Here is a 23795-nt window from a genome sequence, read left to right as displayed (position 1 = left end):
CTCTCTCTCTGGCTCTGTCTCTCTCTCTCCCTCTCTCAATAAGATGATTATGTCTCTGATTTTATTCTCTTGTTTATGTGGCATTATGACTGATTGACTGGTCTGTCTTTATTTATTTATACATGCTAACTCCTGTCTTTCTTTTTCTTTTTCTTGTTTATATTTATTTCCGACTTTGATCGCACCTCACTGTGGAATGTTCTGGAGACTGTAGACCAGCCTGTGATTGGACACACATGGGCTCTGTGACACGTGTGCCTGGTCCGCCCTGCCTGGCTCTGTGCATGGTGAGACGCTATGACTCACTTCCCCCATCTTCCCCTAAAATTCCCCCCTCAGACAGACAGAGAAACAGACCTTTCCTCTTTCCAAGGCAAACCTCTATGGGACCTTATCAGATACTCTACTCACCTTATCAGATACTCTACTCACCTTATCAGATACTCTACTCACCTTTCATTTGACACTTTTTTAACAGCCATAAATCAGGAAAATCAGGAAAATCACATTTCTGAGTCAAACTAAATTGACAATGCTGGCTCATACACATACTGTAGCTGACGTGGTAGAGTGATAGAGGTGGTAGAGTGGTAGAGTGATAGAGTGGTAGAGTGATAGAGGTGGTAGAGTGGTAGAGTGATAGAGTGGTAGAGTGGTAGAGTGGTAGAGTGATAGAGGTGGTAGAGTGGTAGAGTGATAGACGTGGTAGAGTGGTAGAGTGATAGAGTGATAGAGGTGGTAGAGTGGTAGACGTGGCGGGGTGGGCTTGGTGCAGAGGGCAGTCATGTCCTCTACTTTACCTCCAGCAGAACTTCCCACCCCTCCGCCCATCTCTACCCTTTAGAACCCCAGACGTATTCACATACGTGCGCACACGTGCACACACACACACACACATACACACAAACACAAACACCCACACATACATACACACACTGCTCCCAGCCCAGAGGGGAGGGGAGGGGAGGGGAGGGGAGGGGAGGGGAGGGGAGAGGAGAGAAGAGAAGAGAAGAGAACAGAAGAGAAAAGAAGAGAAGAGAGGGTGGGGGGTGCAGTGGAGGAGAGGTATCGTAGGGGTCAGGGTACCCCTGCTGGGTACTGTGCTGTTTCTGCAAATACACGACAGCGCCACGCTAATCTTTCCTATTTGTTCTGCAGATTTGTGTATGGATGACGCTCAACTTTAGACCACTCTGGAGGAATGGAAACAAACCTGAGACAAACCTGAGACAGTGTTGTTATGGTGCTACGTTGTTGTGCTGCTGAACGTACCTGGAAGTTGCCCACCATGATGAGTCCAGCAGCACAGATCCAGCCGGTGGAGAGGCCCGCCGTGTTCAACACACAGTTCTGATGCTTCTCTATCACATGGGCGTACCGCAGAAGCACAATCACCATCACTAGGGAGGGAGGGAGGGAGGGAGGGGGGGAGGGAGGGGGGGAGAGAGGGAGGGAGGGTGTCAATGGTTTATCTACCAAAACAACACATAATACAATAGCACAGTATAATAGTACAATGAACCAGTACAAAGTTCATCCTGCTCAGACATATTTCACCACGGTTGGCATCAGTTTGGGGAAACCACACTCACTTAACTTGCTTAACTAAATACTCCCCCAGCTTGCTTGGTGAAAGACCACTCATCCCTGCAGTCTATTTTTGAACAGGCTACTCTCAGACAGGCTAATAGAATTCTCATGAATCCCTCCCATGTCCTACATGCAGAGTATGAACTGCTGCCCTCTGGGAGGAGGTTCAGAGTCCCCCGCGCTAGATTAAACAGATTTAAAAATTCTTTTATTCCCGTTTCTGTTAAACTTTTAAACTGCACCAGATGAATGTAACTTATCTTGCTTATCATTTTATTTCCACTCTTGTTTTAATCAGGTCCGCCTTCTGTTTGTGTGCTAATATTCTGTATTGTCTGTTGCTCTTTGTTGTCTGTTGATCTTTGTTGGCTGCTGTGGGGTGTAAGCCCAATACAAATTTCCCAGTGATGGGACAATAAAGTGACTCTTGACTTGACTTGCTTGACCAGAAAATTCCAGACCATTCTGTTTTCCTGGAAACTCGAAAGAGGTGATTGGATATTGAAGAAAAGGGGGGAAGTGGGGAGAAGAAGGCAGAGCCAGAAGAGGCGATGACACAAACATGGGGAGAGGAACCAGAGGAACCAGGGACATGAGAGAGAACCAGGGACATGAGAGAGATCCTAGCTGATGGAGTGTGACTGGGTGTGTTGTCTGGGAGTTCACTGCTGCAGACAGACTGATTCTTTGGGGTGGGGTGGGGGGGGGGTGCTGGTCTTTGTTTTCTCCTCGTGGTTTTAAGCTTCATGGAAGCTGATTGAGTTGGTGAGACTGAGGGAGAGGGGGGGGGGGGTGACCCAAAGCCCAGGCAGGCACCAACTCCATGTGGTTGTCTTTAGGTGGTCACAACAGCCTCGTTAGGGGAACATCAACCTGAGCCACAAGTTGAGTTCAGTAAACTGTCACTCAGACATTAGAAAGACTGAATTGTACTGAATTGAATATGTTCCATTGTTGGCATCCAATACTCCAAAAATAGAATGTGATTTTGTATCGTCAACAAGCTACTAGAATCACATTGCTTCCCGATTCATACAGGAAAGGCAGATGATGACCATGACAGTTCCCCTCACCTCGGTTTCTTATCCTCACTGGAGGGTTCTGGGCATGAGAGTGCCACTGCTGCCCACCCCCCCAAGCCTCACTACAGGACACAGGCAGCCAGGAGATGCCCACCCCCCCAGGCCTCACTACAGGACACAGGCAGCCAGGAGAAACACAGCCAACACGAGACACAGAGACTAAAGTTGCAATAACAATAACATATATAACAATAACATACGACAAGGACAGAACAGACATAACACAACAGTTAGAGTTCCACTGCCAGGGGGCACAGAGCAGAATACATGGTGTTGCTGTGTGTGTGTGTGTGTGTGTGTGTGTGTGTGTGTGTGTGTGTGTGTGTGTGTGTGTGCGCGTGCGTGCGTGCGTGCGTGCGTGCGTGCGTGCGTGCGTGCGTGTGTGTGTGTGTGTGTGTGTGTGTGTTCCCGACCGCACCCAAATCATTTTAGGCCTAACAGTGACTCCAGGGATAAGAAATAAACCTTTATTTCTTGTTTTTCTTTATGACTAGAGAACACTTTGGTGAGAGGGAAGAAAGCTAGTTTACTGCATTAGATGATAGTGTACGTCTGCCATGCAGAGTGGCTGACGAGTGGCTTCACCTTGTTTCGAGGTTAAAGCCTGGTACACACATAAAGATAATCTGGACGATTTTGGCCCGATTTCCCTCCTTCCGACCAAGGACAGCAAATTATCGGATGGTTCTAAAGATTATCCTACAAGATTATCCTGTGGTGTGAGGTGTGTTAAGAGTCCATTTCTCCCGACAATCTGCTCGGAAAATGGTCGGGGCCTGACGATCGTAAATATTAAACGTGTTCAATATTTACGATCAAAAGTCCTCTTGTGTGTGGGCGAAATTGACAACTTGCGAGTCCGATTGTGACGTGGAATGGAATGTAGCCAAGCAAGAAGCGAGTTGACTGACGCGTCTTCTTCTTTTCGTTCTTCAGAACTTTATTTGCCCTGTCGCACATGGCTGCCTCGTACAGGTCAGTCAGGTCACCCTGATCACGCAAGATTTCTGTCTTGGGGGACGAGACTCGCGACTGTCGTAGGACAGATCTTTATGCATGTGGTGTGCTGTATTGGGAATATCGGAGCACACCACACCACACACAATACGACCAAAACTGTTCAATCCAGGATTTTTTATCTTCATGTGTAATAGAAAAAAAGATTAAAAATCGGTGTGTACCAGGCTTAAGGTAACGTCACTTCTTCTTTGAGACTGTCGACCACTGGCAGATGAAGGATGGCCAGGGTCTGTAGTTAACTCCTGACCCATAGTGCTTTAGACTGAGATGACTGAGCAATGGCAGCCACCTCCATCTGGCCTCAGAATGCCATAAAGGGCCCCATGTCTGCTGAAATACTGACAGGATAATACCCCAGACCCAGCCCATGTCCCTTCTCCCTTCCCATTTCCTCTGTCCCTACTATTTATTTTCCTGGGTCGAGGTCTTTTTTCTCTGAACTCAGGAAACCGAGGAAACTGTGTCCTGGCTCCGACCCAGACCCGGCCGTTTTGGACCTTGTCCAGCATTATTCTCATTATCACTATAAGATAATAGTCCTATTATAGTCATTTCTCTCAGACAGACATCAATACATCTCAATAAATAACTGTAAATCCTCCACTGCTCCAGTCACCCACGGTGTCCCCCAGGGTTCAGTGCTAGGCCCCCTCCTCTTCATCCTGTACATCCTTCCCCTTGGACAGGTCCTCCGCTGCCACGGCCTCCGCTTCCACTGCTATGACATCCAACTCTACCTCTCCTCCAGAACCATCTCCCGTAACATCCACTCCACTCTCACTACCTGCCTCAGCGACATAAAATCATGGATGCAACTGAATTTTCTGAAACTCAACTGAAATAAATCGGAAATCCTCATCATCGGCACAAAGTCCCTCACCCGTTCCACCCAGACATTCTCACTTAACATCGATGGCTTCACCGTAACCCCCTCCAACCACGTCCGCAACCTCGGCATCATCTTTGACCCCACCCTCTCGTTCCTTCCCCATGCCAACCAGGTCACTAAATCAGCTTTTTTCCATAATATGAATGAATAATTGCCCGCATCCCCTGTCCTTTTCCCCTGCTGAAACACTCATCCACGCCTTGATAATTTCCCGACTCGACTACTGCAACAGCATCCTCTACGGTTTGCCTAATAACATCCTAAACAAATTCCAATACGTCCAGAACTCTGCTGCCCATTTGCTCACCTCCACTCACCGCTGTGACCACATCACCCCTGTCCTCCAAAACCTACACTGGCTCCCAGTCAAATACAGGATCCAATTCAAAATCCTACTCACCACTTACAAAGCCATCAACAATCTGGCCCCCTCCTACCTTGCCGACCTCGTCCCCCTCCACACCCCCTCCCGTTGCCTCAGGTTTGACGACCAAACCACCCTCAAGACCACCAGGACCAAGCTCCGGACCTGGGGTGATAGGGCCTTTTTTTTGATAGGGCCTTTTCAGCCACAGCCCCGTCCCTCTGGAACCCCAACCACATCAGACAGGCCAACACCCTGCCAACATTTAAACAGGCCCTCAAAACCCACCTCTTCAAGCTTGCCTTCACCAGTTAACCCTCTCCCCCTCCCCTTCCCATGTGTCCCCAGCACTACCTTAACTAGGCCCCTATACTTTCTTTTCTTTTCTTTTTTTTTGTTTCTTTTTATTATTACTACTTGACCTTTTCAGTTTGTAAAGCGTCTTTGAGTGTCTAGAAAAGCGATATATAAGTCTAATGTATTATTATTATTATTATTATTATTATTATTATTATTCTCCTTTGTAAGTCACACCACACCTCATAGTTAAATATAAACACACACACACCCACACACACAGATTCAAATCAGTCACACACACCACAGTTTGAAATAAACCCAGTGTGCCCACAAGGGGATCTATTTCAACCATAACACACCACCCCATTCTCTCCCACGGAAGGTATGTGGAGGGTAAATACATCCAATGTGAGTGAGTGTGTGTGTGTGGCAGGGGGTTGGGAGGGGGGAGGAAGAGGGCAGGTGTAGAGAGAGATCAGTCGTTAGTCGATGGATCTCTACTGCTTTTCTAATTGAGCCACAACACGGCTGAGACTTCTCACCAACACATTCACTGATGACTGAACAGAATCTTCTTACTGCTTGACTGACTTTTTTCGGTCAGGACGACTGCATTCCCCGGGTTGTTCTGACACGCACACACACTTGTGTAAATAGCAGGATGAAGCCACACACACACAGACACACGCACATACACACGCACACACACACACCAACCAGAGGGTTATTTAGATAGTTGAATACACTATGTGTGTTTATGAGTAGTTACTGGCAGGAAGCAATGTATTTACACTGCAACAAGGCTGTTGTGTTTATGGGCCTGTTAAAGATACAGATATTTCTAAATATAGAAATATAGAACATGTTGGGATTGGACAGGAAATCAAGGGTCATGTCCTGTATACGGTTTCTGTTCCCTGGACAAACCAAGACATCTGGCTGAATCTTACATCTGGCTGAATCTGACATCTGGCTGAATCTTACATTGGCGTCACAAATATTTTGGACATTTTGACATCAATGCTTCCAGGTTCCACAGTAAGGTTCTATGAATATAAACGTTGCCCAGTGTTAAGTCATCCCCTACCCCTTCCATCTCCTCTAAATGTCTCCTAGATCTGAAGGGATGGATGTAAAAGATATGGCAACAGTGTCAGCTAACCCTCTGGAAGTAGGTGGGGGTCAGGACTAGGGGTTGATTTCAGATTAAACAAGTGTAGAAGTATCTTCGACTAGGAGTTCTGTATATTCTAGGGTTGGGCAGTTATACGGTTATACCGTATGCCGCGTTGTTTGAAAATAGCAACAATATTTGTCAACACCGTCATAAAACCGTCCTAAATTGCTATATAATAAACGCCTTAAGAGTGTTTGTCCAGCACCACTGTCTGTTGGAAGATGCTATGAAAGTGATGAGAGAACTTTTTGTAAACAATGTGATTTGTCAAATAAATAACCTGTCAAAAAAGACGTGTCATCCTTTACAATAAGAATTACAGCATGCATCAGCGACCCGTCACCTCATTGGCAGCATGGAAGGCTGTGGCATATCAAAACACAACCAGAAGGTCTGACTCTGAAGTCTGTTCTATTCAGTGTCCAATCATCTTCCTCAAAGCTAGCCAACTAAAATAGGATCCTGTTGCTTTAGCAAAACCAGAGGAACGACTGTTTGATGGCAGCATCGTGTAAAACATCCTACAAAAACAAATGTCAACATTGTTTCTGGTCTTTTATCAGTGACATTCGTAAATAGATCAAAAGTGTGTCCATATTCTTCCAATAACGCAGGCCCTAGCTGCAAGGAATGCTGTGTCACAGCCTGTCCATTTACACACGCAGGCATGCACGCACACACACACACATACACACGCACACACACAGACACAGACACACACAGACATACACACACACAGACACAAACACACAGACACACACACAAACACACAGACACACACACACACACACACACACACAGACATACACACACACACACACGCGCACACACACACACACACACACACACACACACACACACACACACACACACACACACCACGTAGTCACAGAGGTCAGGGTTGACAAACAGACTGCTTGCATAGTTCACACCAGCCTGCCATATTCTGAATCTTTACAGCTTTTCCCACAAGCCTGACGCTACTGTCCACACACGCAACACACACAGACGTAGGCACGCAGACACACACACTTTCCCACACAGTCTGACTAAGAGTACTGTCCTCCAACACACACCATTACACTTCACGCACAGTCTAAACATTACTGTCAGTGGGTCAAACTGACCTGTCAAACTGACAACTGTGCTGCTTTGACACTTTCAAGCCTAGAGTTAATCTGACCTGCCAAGTTCCAACAAATCTAGACCCAGGACGTACCACAGAAGTAGAACAACCAACAACAACAACCACCATTCAACCACGTTCTCTATATCCACTCCCAAGTTATGCCTCATTGTTTTAAGACCCAATATGGTTTGACAGGATATCTCTAGGAGGTTAGCTAGGAGCTCTTATCATGGGTCTGTCCTGTACCCAGAGGTCCCCCAGGCTAAACAGCAGCAGGCTTTAAATAGCAGCCAGTGGGCAACACACAGACTCTCTCCTGAGATACAGGGCAGCTCTCTCTCCCTCTCCCTCAGGCTTGGCCTGGGTCATTCTTCCTTCCACGTACCACCCCGTGGCCGAGGCCCACAGAGACAGACAGACAGACAGGCAGGCAGGCAGGCAGGCAGACAGGCAGACAGGCAGGCAGGCAGGCAGACAGGCAGACAGGCAGGCTGGCAGGCAGGCAGGCAGACAGACAGGCAGGCAGGCAGACAGACAGACATAGTCAGACAGACAGACAGACAAACAGACAGAAAGTCAGACAGACAGAAAGTCAGACAGACAGACAGTTAGACAGACAGACAGACAGATAAACAGACAGACACACAGAGACGGGGCTCCCCGCTTCAGCCATTAGACCTCTGCAGCTCATCCAGAATGCTGCTGCCCGGCTGGTATTCAACCTCCCCAAATACTCGCATGTCACCCCTCTCCTTCGCACCCTGCACTGGCTCCCGATAGCAGCTCGCATCAGATTCAAGACCCTGGTGCTTGCATACCAGGCAGCTAAAGGGACAGCCCCTGCCTACCTGAAGGAAATGGTAACCCCCCAAACCCCTGCCCGCTCACTCCGCTCCTCCACCTCGGCTGGCCGACTGGCCCCTCCTCCTCTACACAGCAGTCGGGCTGCCCGATCACGTCTCTTCACAACACTGGCTCCCCGCTGGTGGAATGAGCTCCCCACGGCTGTCAGAACGGCAGAGTCACTACCCATCTTCCGTCGTAGACTGAAGACCCATCTCTTCAGGTTACATCTTAACTGCTCCTCCTGAGACATCTTCCGACCCTCACCTCTACGTCTCCTAAAGACACCCGCTTTCCCCTCTACTCTGTCCCTAGAACTTCTATTGCCCCCCTTGTACTGTTTCTCAGTTTCTCCAGTAAAAAAAAAAAAAAAAAAAAAAGTTTTAGTAGAAGGCGATAATAGGGAGAAGGTTTTTCCTTCTATCAGTGGCCCCCGGCCCGAGCTAGAGTACTCTTCCTGCAACGAATGGTGGACTGCTGATTCACATGCTTAGTATTCAAATGTATTGATTGTAAGTCGCTTTGGAATAAGGCGTCTGCTAAATGCCAAAAATGTAAATGTAAATGTAAATGAGACAAACAGACAGACAGACAGACAAACAGACAGGTAGACAGACAGACAGACAGACAGTCAGACAGACAGAAAGTCAGACAGACAGACAGAAAGTCAGACAGACAGACAGACAGTTAGACAGACAGACAGATAAACAGACAGACACACAGAGACATCAGACAGACAGACAGACAGACAGAGACAAACAGACAGACAGACAGGCAGACAGACAAGACTCACAGACAGACAGACAGACAGACAGACAGACAGAAAGGCAGACAGACAGACAGACAGAAAGTCAGACAGACAGAAAGTCAGACACACAGACAGACAAACAGACAGACAGACACAGACAGACAGACAAACAGACAGACAGACAGACACACAGCGACAAAGAGACAGACAGACATACAGACAGACAGGCAGGCAGGCAGAGAGGTAGTGATCAGACAGACTGGTAGTGATCAGACAGACAGGTAGCGATCAGACAGACAGACAGGTAGTGATCAGACAGACTGGTAGTGATCAGACAGACAGGTAGCGATCAGACAGACAGACAGACTGGTAGTGATCAGACAGACAGACAGACAGACAGGTAGAGATCAGACAGACAGACAGACTGGTAGTGATCAGACAGACAGACAGGTAGTGATCAGACAGACAGACAGACAGGTAGTGATCAGACAGACAGACAGACAGACAGACAGACAGACAGACCGACAGACAGACATTCATACAGACAGACAGACAGACAGACAGACAGACATACAGGTAGTGATCAGACAGACAGACAGACCGACCGACCGACCGACATACAGACAGACAGACAGACAGGCAGACAGACAGACAGTCATACAGACAGACAGACTGGTAGTGATCAGACAGACAGACAGGTAGTAATCAGACAGACAGACAGACAGACAGACAGGTAGTGATCAGACAGACAGACAGACCGACCGACAGACATTCATACAGACAGACAGACAGACATACAGACAGACAGGTACTAGTGATCAGACAGACAGACAGACCGACCAACCGACCGACCGACATACATACAGACAGACAGACAGACAGACAGACAGACTGGTAGTAATCAGACAGACAGACAGGTAGTGATCAGACAGACAGACAGACTCACCCATGAAGGATCCGGTACTGCAGATGAGGCTGAAGAAGCAGCTCTCTGGAGGGAGGGTCCCACACTTACTGTGGAGACACACAGAGACAGGCGTTAGACACACACACACACAAACACACAAACATGGATAAGAGACACACATACACACACACACACAAACAAACACACAAACATGGATAAGAGACACACACACACACACAGGGGTTAGACATACACACACACACACACGTTAGACACACACACACACACACACACACATACACACACGCTGACTGCGAAGACAGAAAACAAAATAACTGTCTCAGCAGCCTTGCACACATGAGTGTGTGTGTGTGTGTGTGTGTGTGTGAGGTCTCTGTGCTCTCTCCTCCCGCCCCATATAGTTTGTTTGACGAGCATGCATGCACGCACACACACATAACGTCGAGGACACATAGTTGCACCATACACACATACATACATGCACACTAGGGGTGCAACGGTTCTCGTTTTTTTTTACGGACGGTTCGGTTCGCGTTCCACGGTTCAATACACTAGTGAACCGTGACGGTTTTCGGTTTATCCTGCGTTTCATTCAAAGTCGGATGTTTGTTCATGGCGAGCGGAGTTGAGAACATGGCAACAGTTTGAGGAAGCCCTGGATTGCATTAATTCTGTTTTTGGTATTGAATACAGCGATGAGGGAATGAAAACAGTGAACAGAAACGTGTGTCACAGAAATGCTTCATGCCTGTCTTACATGCGCTTAAAATGCGCATAATATGTAAATGTGTTACAGCTGCTACAGCTCTCATAGCTAAAGTGCATTTTTAGGAGGCTTCCTCTCCTATTATTTACTAGTCCTCAAGCCTAAGAGGCACTTTTTTTGTGACGCCAGCTGGTGAAACCGTAAACCACTCGCATGAAACGGCTATATGTATACTTTGTGGAATGGATTCAGTTATTGTTTGAAGCTTCACAGAACCCTCCACTTCAGGTGGACAGCTTCAGGTAGTCGCTTCCTGGTCACTGCACGCACGCACACTTTTTGTCTCAGCGATTCCAGATCTTTTATGGATTGTACTACTCTTTTAACTATTTTACTGTCGATGCAAATGAACAGTAATACAAACTCAATATACTGAGATAAACTAGAAGCCTGATTGCTGTTTTAATTCGGTGTGTTCTTGCTTGGACAACAAACTTTTACCTGTTCGACGGTCGTTGGATCCCTGTTAGAACACCCGCTCGCTAAACAGGGTCTACTACTCCACGATATACTGGATGATCGTAAGGTTGATTTCTTGGTGGTCTAAATATCAACCTGAACGATGTCTACCTGTAAAAAGATGCCTCCACTTACCCCAGAGGAATCCGAACTGGACATCTTAAGGTCCGAGCTCCATACCATCGAGGGAGTACTGAAGGATGTCCTCCGAAGGAAGACGGCGGTTCAATCCAGGCTGGACAAACTGGATCCAAATGGACCCCGCTGTTCCAGTCCCACTCCGGGTCCATCCTGGGTGTCGGTTGTGAGGAACGGGAGAAAGCGTTCCATCCCCTGGTTCTCTCCGGGAGGCCCCGACAGCCCTATCCCACTGGACAATTTCTTCTCTCCACTGGCTCTTTTTCCTGAGCCTCAGGCATCCTCGGAGCCGGCGGCTAGCAGCGGGCTAGCTTTGGCTAACGGGACGCTAACACCTGCCACATTGGAATGTGTGGCTAACGGGCTGTCACCAGTCCCTCGCCCGCTAGCCGACCACAAGCAACAGGTCCGCTCCAAACCCAATAGGAAGCGTTCCTGTCCCTCGTCCCCAGTAATCCACCGTAAACGTTCACGACGGTTTACCCCCTCACCTCCTTTTGTCCCTCTGTCCGAGACTGTTTCCACTCCTAGCCTGCAGCTCTCTCCTACACTGCCCAACGGAGTTTCGGACACAGGTGTGTCCAATCGTGACGTCACCAACTCTATCGACGTCATCATCAGCAAGGGAATCCCTGTCGACTCTCCGATGTCTATCCCTGCTGTCCGCAACGTTAATGGTCGTCTACCCAACGACGTGCTGGACACAGATGCGGCGAACCATGACGTCACCGACGCAATGTCCGAAACCCCAGCCACAGAGTCTGTCTCCACTGCCACCAATGCCACCGTGACCAGTACTGCCGAGGGCAATCCACTATGGTCCAAACTCTCTGTTGATAAGGGAGGATGCAAGGACAGGTCTCCAGAGATAATTATTATGGGTGATTCTATAATTAGAGCAGTTATGATCCCTGGCGCCATCACATATTGTCTTCCAGGTGGTAAAGTCACTGATCTCATAGAGCTGGTCCCTGTTGTCTTAGACCTTCATCCCACAACACATATCCTGATTTTTCACGTTGGCTCTAATGATGTGCTGAACAGACTCTCGGTTAAACTCAGGGAAGATCTCGAGTCATTAGCCACCACTGTACAAAGCCTGGGCAAAACTTGTGTGTTCTCTGGCCCCATCCCAGCCCCCTCAAAGAGTCCTGAACATTTTAGTAGACTTGTGAGCCTGCACGAATGGCTAAAAGCCTTCTGTCAGGCTACATCAGCAGATTTCATTAGCAATTTCGACATGTTCTGGACCAGAAACCACCTGTATAAACCCGATGGCCTGCACCTCAATCTAAAAGGTACAAAGCTATTAATCATTCAATGTATTAATTACATCGCTTTCAGCTGTAAATGACATGCACCACAGCATGATCCCACCCTAGCTTTACACTGCATTCATCTCAAGCATCTCCCATTGGGTCATGCTAACTCTATATCCCTTTCCTGTCCTCTGACCATCCCTGTTCTTATTAGGACCAGACACCTTTCACTCAACAACTTCACCCCTCGCACATTCATTCCATCAAACCTCACTCACATTCCTTGTCTACCTACAGCTCCTCGGACTAAGTCTGTACCATTTAAGATGGCATTAATTAATGCTAGGTCAGTGAACAACAAGCCCTATATTATAAGGGACTTTTTTAAATCCCATGAGCTTGATTTTCTATTTTTAACAGAGACCTGGCTGAAAAACAATGACAACATCACTATAAATAAGCTCTGTCCTGCCGCATGTAGTGTTATCAGTTCTCCTAGGATGTCTGGCCGTGCAGGTGGTTTAGCCGTTATCTTCTCCAAAAAGTTTGCTTGCCGCTCTGTAGACATTGGTAATTTTAGAACTTTTGAAGCACTGCTGCTTAGAATAGGATCAGCTAACCCTCTTTTTACTTTGCTATGTTATCGCCCACCAGAAAAGTCAAAAAGTGAGTTTTTAACAGAATTTCCTGAGTTTTTATCATCTATTGTGATGAAAGTCGACAACCTGGTGCTGGCCGGAGATTTTAATGCGCATATTGATAATGCCTCTGACAACTTCGCGAATGAGTTCATTAGTTTTACCCAATCACTGAATTTGACTCAGCATGTTTCTGGACCGACCCATGACCGGGGCCACACGCTGGATTTGATTTTTACACTGGGCTTGAACATCAATAAGCTATGTATAGGTGAGTTTTTTATTTCTGACCACAAATATATTACTTTTAATATTGATTTTTTCGCTGAGTCCCTACCAAGCAAACGGTCAGTCAGCTCCCGTACACTCAACAGCTCCTCTGCTCTCAAATTCTCCTCTGCCTTCGCAGACCTCAGTAATGATGTGACAGTGTCAACTGACACAAATGGCCTGGTCCACCATTTTAATCACCTCTGTTTGTCTGCCCTAGAATTAGTTGCCCCCCTCAGAACAAAAAAGAAATGTCTCAGTGCAGCTAACTCATCCCCATGGATAAATGATGACATCCGCAACCTAAAAAGAGAGTGCAGAATAGTTGAGCGGCGGTGGAAGAAGACTAAGGGGACAGTTCACTTCATTCACATGAAGGAACTCCTCACCTCTTTCAACCTAAAAGTTGAGGATGCAAGAACCATATACTTCTCCAACCTGATCCACCTTAATAAGAATAAGCCTAAAGCTCTTTTTGCAGTTATAAACACCCTGGTTAATCCACCTCCTCCCCCAGTTCCTGTCTACTCTGATAATGACTGTGAACTATTCTTATCATTTTTTCTAGATAAAGTTAACAATATAAGATCCAAGATAACACCCCCAAACATCATCATTGTCGACCAGCCTCCTCCAGCTCCCTCGTTACGCCAGTTCAACATTATCTCCTTAGATGATCTTACCCCAATTATCTCACTCATGAACCCCTCCTCTAGTCCTGCTGACACTATCCCAACCTCACTTTTAAAAGCTGTCTTCAATAGCCTCAGTCCCTATATTTTGTCTATTATTAACAGTTCCATATCCTCTGGGTGTGTGCCTGATCTTTTCAAACATGCCATCATCCAACCTCTCCTGAAAAAAACAGGCCTTGATCCTCTAGTCCACAGTAATTACCGGCCAATCTCCAAACTCCCATTCATTTCGAAGGTCCTGGAAAAAGTTGTTTGTAACCAACTTTTAAAATTTCTTGACAACAACAAGTTGTTTGATAAATTTCAGTCTGGCTTCCGTCAGAAGCACAGCACCGAGACTGCACTTCTTAGAGTGTCGAGTGACATCATTATGAGGGCTGATGTCGGTGAGTGCTCAGTGCTGCTGCTGCTTGACCTAAGCGCAGCATTTGACACTATTGACCACGACATCCTTTTAAATAGGCTCCAACAGTGGGTGGGTTTAGATGGGGTAGCTCTGAAATGGTTTTCGTCCTATCTGTCAGGGAGAAGTGTGGCTGTCGCTATCGACAGCTATGTCTCCTCCACATCTCCCTTGGCCTGTGGGGTCCCCCAGGGTTCAATCCTTGGTCCAATCCTGTTCTCCCTCTACATGTTACCCCTTGGTGCTCTTATTAATAGTTTTGATGGCATATCCTATCACTGTTATGCAGATGATACGCAATTATATGTTTCTTTTAAACCAAGTGATCTCAGCAAACTCACCATCTTACATGACTGTATTGCTGGAATAAATAATTGGATGGCACAAAACTTCCTACAGTTAAATCCAGATAAAACTGAGATACTAGTTATAGGCCCTGAGAGTACCTCGAATGAAATTCGGCGGTCCCTCGGTTCATTGGCATCCAATGTAAGTAACACCGCCAAAAATCTGGGAGTCTTTTTTGATAGCCACTTGAATTTTGAATACCATGTAAAAAAGGTCACACAGTCATGTTTCTACCATCTTCGCAATATCGCAAAAATCAAACCAATCCTTACTTCTCAAGACCTCGAAAAAATCATGCACGCATTTATCTCCTCACGTCTAGACTACTGTAACGGACTCTACTCTATCCTCAGCCGCTCTTCTATAAACCGACTACAATTAGTACAAAACACAGCTGCCAGAATTCTCACTAATACATATCGCAGAGCTCATATAACCCCGGTTTTGGCTGCTCTTCACTGGCTACCCGTGAAATCCAGAATTGATTTTAAAATCCTTTTAATAACTTATAAGGCATTACACGGGCTGGCCCCTCTCTATATCTCAGAATTATTACAGGCAAAGCCCAATGTGAGATCTCTCAGGTCCTCGGACAAGGGCCTTCTGGTCATACCCTCGACCAACCTCAGAACCAAGGGTGACCGAGCTTTTGTAGTAGTGGCTCCCACACTGTGGAACGCCCTCCCAGTGTCGATAAAAAATGCTCAATCTATTAACTGTTTTAAGAACTTGTTAAAAACACACCTGTTTCGTTTGCACTTTATTTTATGATATTTTCACCTGACCCAGTTCTATAGGTCACTGTTTTGTTTTATCTCTTGTTGTTTTATTGCTCTTATGCCCTTATGTGCCTTGTGCTAACTTGTTTTTACCTGATTGTTTTTATGTGATGTCCACTGTACAGCACTTTGTAACTCTGTTTTGAAAGGTGCTTTATAAATAAAATTTACTTACTTACTTACTTACTAACGGTAAGTGATACATGGCTTGTAAACACACACTTTAATTTTAGGACGTGTTCACAAGCAAGGACTGTGTGATCATCTAATTATGTGTAGTTATGTGTTTTTAGCATGTTGATGTTCTATCAGCATGTTTGATGTTATTAAAATACTATGAGACACACATGCGGCTGTGGCGCAGGAGGTAGAGCCGCCGTCTAATGAACGCAAGGTTGGCAGTTCGGCGGTTCGAGCCCCGGCTGGTCACATGTCGAAGTGTCCTTGGGCAAGACACTGAACCCCAAATTGCTCCCAGTGAGCGGGCTGGAGCCTTGCATGGTAGCCTGCCGCCATTGGTGTGTGAATGTGTGTGTGAATGGGTGAATGAGAGGTCGTTGTAAAGCGCTTTGGATAAAGGCGCTATATAAGTGCAGTCCATTTATTTCAACCCGCTCACACGCCACACCTTGTCTCACGCCCAATGCGTGAGACTTGAGAGCCCTGAATACAGTTAGACGTTCGTAGCGCTGTGTTTTGTTAGCCGCTAGCTGTTAGCAGCGTTTGCTTCCGGTTTCATGACAGAGTTTAACCCCTCTCCAATTACACTAAAGGAAGTACAGGACAAAATAAATTCACTCGAAACCAAGAAGGCCTGTGGTGTCGATGGCATCCTAAATGAAATGCTAAAATTCACAGACGTCAAATTCCAATTGGCTATATTAAAACTCTTCAACATTGTCCTTAGCTCTGGGATCTTCCCCAATATTTGGAACCAAGGATTGATAACGCCGCTCCACAAAAGTGGAGATAAATCGGATCCAAATAACTACCGTGGGATCTGTGTCAACAGCAACCTTGGGAAAATCCTCTGTATGATCATCAACCACAGACTCCTACATTACCTCACTGTAAACAATGTCCTAAGCAAATCCCAAATTGGTTTTTTACCAAAGTATCGTACAACAGACCATATATTCACCCTCAGCACCCTAATTGACAACCAAATAAACAAAAACAAAAGCAAACTATTCGCCTGCTTCGTAGATTTCAAAAAAGCCTTTGATTCAATTTGGCACAAAGGTCTGCTATTCACACTGTTGGAAAATGGTGTTGGAGGAAAAACCTCCGACATCATAAAGTCAATGTACACTAACAAGTGTGCTGTTAAGATTGGCAAAAACCACACAGACTTCTTTTCCCAAAGCCGGGGGGTTAGACAGGGATGCAGCTTGAGTCCAACCCTCTTCAACATCTATATCAACAGTTTGGCAAAAACATTAGAGCAGTCTGCAGCACCTGCTGCTGTCCCCAACCAAAGAAGGGCTACAACAGCACCTCGACCTTCTATACCAATTCTCCCAGACCTGGGCCTTGACAGTGAATCTCACTAAGACGAAAATTATGATTTTCCAAAAAAGATCCAGCCTCCAGCACCACAAATTCAAATTCTTCCTAGATACAATTGCCCTAGAACATACAAAGAATTATACCTACCTCGGCCTAAACATCAGCACCACAGCTTCAACAAAGCTGTGAACGACCTGAGAGATAAGGCAAGGAGGGCTTTTTACGCCATCAAAAGGAACATCAAGTTAGACATCCCTATTCAAATCTGGCTCAAATTATTGGACTCCGTTATAGAACCCATTTCCCTCTATGGTTGCGAGGTCTGGGGTCCACCTGCCAACCAGGATTTTGCAAAATGGGACAAACACCAAATTGAGACTCTGCATGCAGAGTTCTGCAAATCCATTCTTCATATTGAACATAAAACACCAAATAACGCATGCAGAGCAGAATTAGGACGATACCCACTAATTATAAAAATTCAAAGGAGAGCGTTTAAATTTTACAACCACCTAAAAGAAAGTCACCCTGACACGCTCCACAACAAAGCCCTTACCCACAGAGAGACTCTAGGGAGATGCCCCCTCAGCCAGCTAGTTCTGGGACTCTCACAGTCACAAGCAGAGCCACCTATTAGACTACACCAAATTATAAGAAAACAAAAAGAAAATTACCTGACACATTGGCAAGAATCAACCAAAAACCAGAGCAAATTGGAATGCTATTTGGCCCTAAACAGAAAATACACAGTGGCAGAATACCTGAGTACTGTGACAGACCCAAAGCTAAGGAAATCCGTGACTATGTACAGACTCAGTGAACACAACCTGGCCATCGAGAAAGGCCGCCACAGGCAGACCTGGCTCCCCAGACCAGACAGACTGTGCACCCACTGCACACAAAACCAGGTGGAAACAGAGCTGCACTTCTTAACTACCTGCCAGCTGTAGTTGGACACAGGGACACATACTTCCCACTGATCACCAACATCCAGGGAGACTTGACCAATGTCGAAAGGCTACCATATCTGCTGGGTGAGGTACAGCAATGTGCAAACACAGCAGCAAGATTTGTTAGCTGCTGTGATAGAAAAAGGCAATCAAATGGGCTAAAACCACCATAAGAATTTAAATACGTTTTATCTCATTTATTTATTCTAGTATGTCATCTATTTGTAATCTATTTATTTGTAATCTAGTATGTCATCTATTTATTTATTCTAGTATGTACATGTATGTACATTACATTATTTTTGTTTTTGTTTTTTATCTTCACACTTCACATGCTTTGGCAATGTAAATGTATGTTTCCCATGCCAATAAAGCCCTTTGAAATTGAAATTGAATTGAGAGAGAGAGAGAGACAGAGAGAGAGAGACAGAGAGAGAGACAGAGAGACAGAGAGACAGAGAGAGAGAACAGAGACAGAGAGAGAGAGAACACTGACCTTATGAGAGGGACATTTTCCAGAGTGCAGCACAACGTTGGCCCAGTCTGTGTATACAGCTCCTCCTCACACGACTGATTATACAACCTGACAACACATACACATACACACACACACACGTTTTAATGTGTTTTCCTAGAGACTCTATACGAGCATGAAACAAGCCAGTGAATAAAAGGGTCAACTCTGAGGAGCTCAGTAAAGGTCAACCACAGGCTCCTAAGGACAGACAGGGGATCTGGTCAGCTATTCAAATAGTGTGAGCACACTTTGAAATGAACAACAACCGTGGGGGTGCTTCTCCGATCTGCGTCACCTAACCAGTTGTTACACTCCTCTGGTGCTGCTCTCAGCTTGACTCTGACGCTCTTCTATCTACTGGCTGGAGATTAATTACCCAGGAGGTTTGGAACCACTGGGACAGGATGACTCGAAGGGCTAGAGACCTTGGAGAGATCATCTAAAATCACCTCTGTGAAATGTAGTGTGAGCCAGTAACGTTGGTTGGATAGAGGGGGAGAAGAACCACTGCACTGAGGGTGTGTTCTCACTAGAACATTTGCTTCACTTGGAATCTGAGTTTAGGATAAAATTCGCTTTGCTCTGCGTTGTTTGGAGCTGTGAGAACGCGCATTCGCAGTCACTCCCGGAGCAAACAGCCGACGGATGCTCCGCTTGAAAAGGGTGTTTTCGCTCCGATTAGAAACTACGCATCGAGGCTGTCCATAGGAAAACAACAGAGCATGCGTGTTGATCTGGATAAGAGCGGGACGAACGGGCAATTTTACATTTTTCTGACCAAGCAACTACCACGTCTGTTGCTTCGATTGCGTATGTTACTTCGTTTACATAAAGGGCTGTGAGAACGCAAATCAGATAAATAATTCATGCAACAATGTTGCAAACTCATCCACTTGCTCCGGGTCCTGATTCAGACTTAATGTCTGAACAATAGTTCCACATGAATGGGATAGTTCCACATGAATGGGATAGTTCCACATGAATGGGATGAATGGGACAAATCAACCAGACAACATGGACATCATCTGTAGATCATCATGCTAGCTTGGCCCAGTATACCACATCATCATTGGATATGTGATGGTTATAATTAGGCCTAGTTATTAACATGAATAGTGTTTGTATACGTACCAGTTATCCACTGGGCAGACATGCTGGTTGTACAAGGCCATGGCATACCTAGAATAGTAAAAGTAAGGGTTAAAACTGAGTGCAAAATACAGTGGGATGCAAACATTTGGGCACCCCTGGTTTAAATGTCTGTTACAATTAATCTCCAAGTGATTGAAAGCAAACACTAAATTCTACAAAGTTAAAACAAGACACCTTTCTGCAAATTTTAAAGCAAGGTTTATTTTTTCATTTTTTTTACATTTTAAAGCAAGGACTTTTTAAATGATAAAAAAAGGAAAATGGCCCTGTGCAAAAGTTTGGGAACCCTTTTGGATTATTCTTTGTTAACTTTTGAGAAGTTGATTACTGTGGCGAATGTTATCGCCTGGTAACCTGTTACAGCTAGCTAGGTAGCTGCGGCTACTGTTATTGTTCACTGCTGTTGTTCACTGTTGTTGTTCACTGATTGGCTGCTTGGCGACAACTGATTTGCATATCAGCGGTCCCAAGGGATTATGGGCACATTCCATGTCAGTTTTATGTGTCAAACCGTAACAGTGTTGTACAGGTTAGAGTATGGGGTAGTTCGAGTTCAAGGGGATGACCCAAGCTTTAACCGTGCCTTGAATTGTGACTGTGTCAGTGTTCTATGGCGTGCTACGGTCAATAAAAGCTTGCGTGAGTACACTTCGCGGCCCAGACCACGGTGATTTACTCGTTTGGGCTTCAATGAGTCAGGTGAATATAATTCCAGGGTTGAACTATATATTCTGAAGTAACTCCATGCCTTCTAAAGTATACAATTGCGGTGGCTGTTGTGTCTGGTGTTAAAAACCATGGGTTCCTCTAAACAGTTGTCCAAGGATGTCAGAATCAAGATAGTTCACTTCCACCATCAAGGAGAAGGCTACAAAAAACTCTCACAACGTTTCAAACTACCCATTTCCACTCATCAGAAAATGGAAAATGGAACAATTGAAGTCAAAGCAAGATCTGGAAGTCCAAGAAAATGTTCAGATAGAATGGCCCGAGATCTGGTGAGAAATGCTCAGAAGAACACATCACTGCAAAAGAGCTGCAAAAAATGAGTAGCAGACACCAGTCTAATTGTTCACAGGACAACAATACAGCGTACCTTAAACAACAAAGACCTACATGGCAGAGTTGCTAGAAAGAAGCCTTTCCTATGACCTCAACACAAAATTAAGCTTCTGAAGTATGCAAAAGAAAATCTTTTTGGCCACAAGCAAAGAAGGTATGTTTGGAGAAAAAGGGTGAAGCATTTGTAGAGAAGAACACCTTGCCAACTGTTAAGCATGGAGGTGGATCCATTATGCTTTGGGGTTGTGTAGCAGCTGGGGGCACAGGCAATATTGTGCGGGTGGAAGGAAGAATGGATTCCACCAAATATCAAGACATTCTAGAGGCTAATTTTTAGAAGGTCAGTCCAGCAATTTAAGTTGAAGAGAGGTTGGATATTCCAGCAAGACAATGACCCGAAGCATACCTCAAAATCATGAAGTACCTCCAGGAAAGACGGATGAAGGTTTTGGAATGGCCATCACAGTCCCCAGACATGAATATTATTGAAAATCTGTGGAGCGATCTCAAGCATGCAGTGCATACAAGAAGGCCGAAGAATATTTCTGAGCTAGAGGTGTTCCACCAGGAAGAATAGGGAAAAATTCCTCAAAACTCCTCAAAATACTCTTAGCTGGCTACAGGAAGCGTTTGCAAGCTGTTGTAGTTGCCCGAGGAGGAGTTACAAAGTACTAGCTGACAGGGTTCCCAAACTTTTGGCCTATATTTCCTTGTTTTATTATTTTGAAACTGTAAAAAGTTACAAATAAAAATGTATCTTGCTTTAAAATGTGATGAAATGTGTCATGTTTAACTTGGTACCATTTAGAGGTTAGGTTTGCTTCGTTTCACTTAGATATTAATTGTGAAAGGCATTTTGACTAGCGGTGCCCACATTTTTGCACCCCACTGTATTTCACATCAAAGTATTTTTCTAAATGCAAAAGGTGGAACATGTTCTCAGAGCAATAAAGAGAAGAGGGGATAATGGTACAGGAGTTTCCATCCAAAGATGAAAAGTTCACACAAGAGAGGGGGGGGGGGTTAATGTACTCAAGAGCTTTCAAACCAAGGAAAGCATGCCTATCCCTAATAATGATAAGACACAGGGCTGCTGGGATTCTGACCTCAGAAGCAATTCTGATGATTCCAGGAATTTCTCCTGACTGTCAAACCAAATCATGTACACTGACTGACCCATCTCTGGTCACATAAACACCTAGTAACCTGGGAGCTCGTGTCAGTCTGTCACCATGTTGTAGACCCAAACTACAGCTAATTCAGTGAAGTGACTGTCCCTCACAGGGAGCTCCAAGTGAATGAGCAGAGGGGCGAGATAAGACACTAGAACACAGAACATAATGGGCACATCTCTTATCAGAATGCATCTTGGAGTGCGAATTGGAGTGGTCCTTTGGAGTGCTATAAATAATAGATTTTTGTAAATAAGTAAGTAAAGCTTTATTTATATAGCACCTGTCATACAAGAAATGCAGCTCAAAGTGCTTTACAACTGGAATTGTAAAATATTTTGTGAGTGAGCACGTTGTCCAATTATTCCAAAGTCTATATTCAGTTCAGCCACAGATCACAGTTCAGATACAGACATAGACCTCACAAACAATCGTTGCTGGCAGCAAACATTAAGTATAGTTCAATCAATAGCATACTGATTTGCTTATTTTGGATCAAACATGGTGCCAGTATGGTGCCTATTCTTAACCACATCAGGCCTATATTCATGGGGGTACCCAACCCCTCCTCACACTCACAGGCACACACACACAGTTTGTCGACAAACACATACATCTGACAGTGCTCTGGGGTCAGTGAAAGGCTAAACAGCAATTAAGAATGTTTCCAAGCAGCATCTTGGTCTCTCACAGACACACACACACATATACACACACACACACACACACACACACACACACACACACATATACACACACACACAGATAGATCACCTGAGCCCTGCTGTGCTGTGTACGACAGATAGACTGCATTTTGTTCGCTCGAAATTACATTTGGTAAACAAACACTCTACCATCTGTCTCTGACACCATAGCAATCATGAATAATCATCACTACTACAAAAATAGAGAGAGACGTTGTGGGGGAGGGGAGGAGATGTGGAAGGAAAGAGGGAGACCAAAGAGTCTGAGGGAGTACTGGCTAGTGAACCTACATGACAACACAAGCCCAGTCACTGCTATTTGACATAAACCAGTCTCCCTTTGTACACAGTGTGAGTTCCAGTAACCTGAAGCCTACTCCAATAAGACTATCAGCAAAATAAATCTAAAATCTAAATGAATGACTTAATCTGTATATATCTATATCCACATCTATAAAAGTGACAGGATTGCCTTACCATCTAGTGAAGCTGTTTCCTTCAGCCTAAGCCCATATAATATATATATATATATACTGTATATATAATCATCACTAAAAGATATTCTCAATGTCATCATCATCAGAGTAGCAGAGGTGTGTAAAGAAATGTACATTTGACTGTGTTTATGTGTGTATTACAGACTCCGCCTTTAATGAAACAACACATGCACGTACACATACACACCCTTAGGTGTGAGTGGAACTGGCAGCCAAGGGAGTGGAACATGGCTGTCAGGTATGGCTGAGACTACCAGAACTAAACTCCTGCCCTCAGGAATTCAGGTCTAGGAGCAGCATTACAAATGCCTCTTTCTCTCATTCTCTGGTGTTATTTAACTAATTCCCTCCCTCTCTCTCTCCCTCCCACCCTCTCACTCTGTCTTTCTCATGCACACACACATGCA

At 45.3% G+C, this 23795-nt stretch overlaps 1 protein-coding gene across 1 annotated transcript in view; it reads right to left on the bottom strand.

Annotated features, from left to right (window-relative positions):
• LOC308164256 (transmembrane protein 150A) overlaps window positions 1-23795 on the bottom strand; it is a gene marked incomplete at both ends in the record, with an annotated part of 48511 nt that overhangs the window by 21610 nt on the left and 3106 nt on the right. The window contains 4 exons of the mRNA XM_080538394.1: window positions 1273-1400; window positions 10089-10156; window positions 18781-18867; window positions 19933-19980. Of these exons, the coding sequence (XP_080394520.1) occupies window positions 1273-1400; window positions 10089-10156; window positions 18781-18867; window positions 19933-19980 (331 nt within the window). The remainder of the gene's footprint in view (window positions 1-1272; window positions 1401-10088; window positions 10157-18780; window positions 18868-19932; window positions 19981-23795) is intronic.

This window comes from Nansenia antarctica (assembly GCF_963989245.1).
Source record: "Nansenia antarctica genome assembly, chromosome: 1".
Classification (NCBI taxonomy): domain Eukaryota; kingdom Metazoa; phylum Chordata; class Actinopteri; order Argentiniformes; family Microstomatidae; genus Nansenia; species Nansenia antarctica.
Note: the sequence above shows the minus strand (reverse complement) of the source record. Positions and strands in the feature narration are given on the sequence as shown.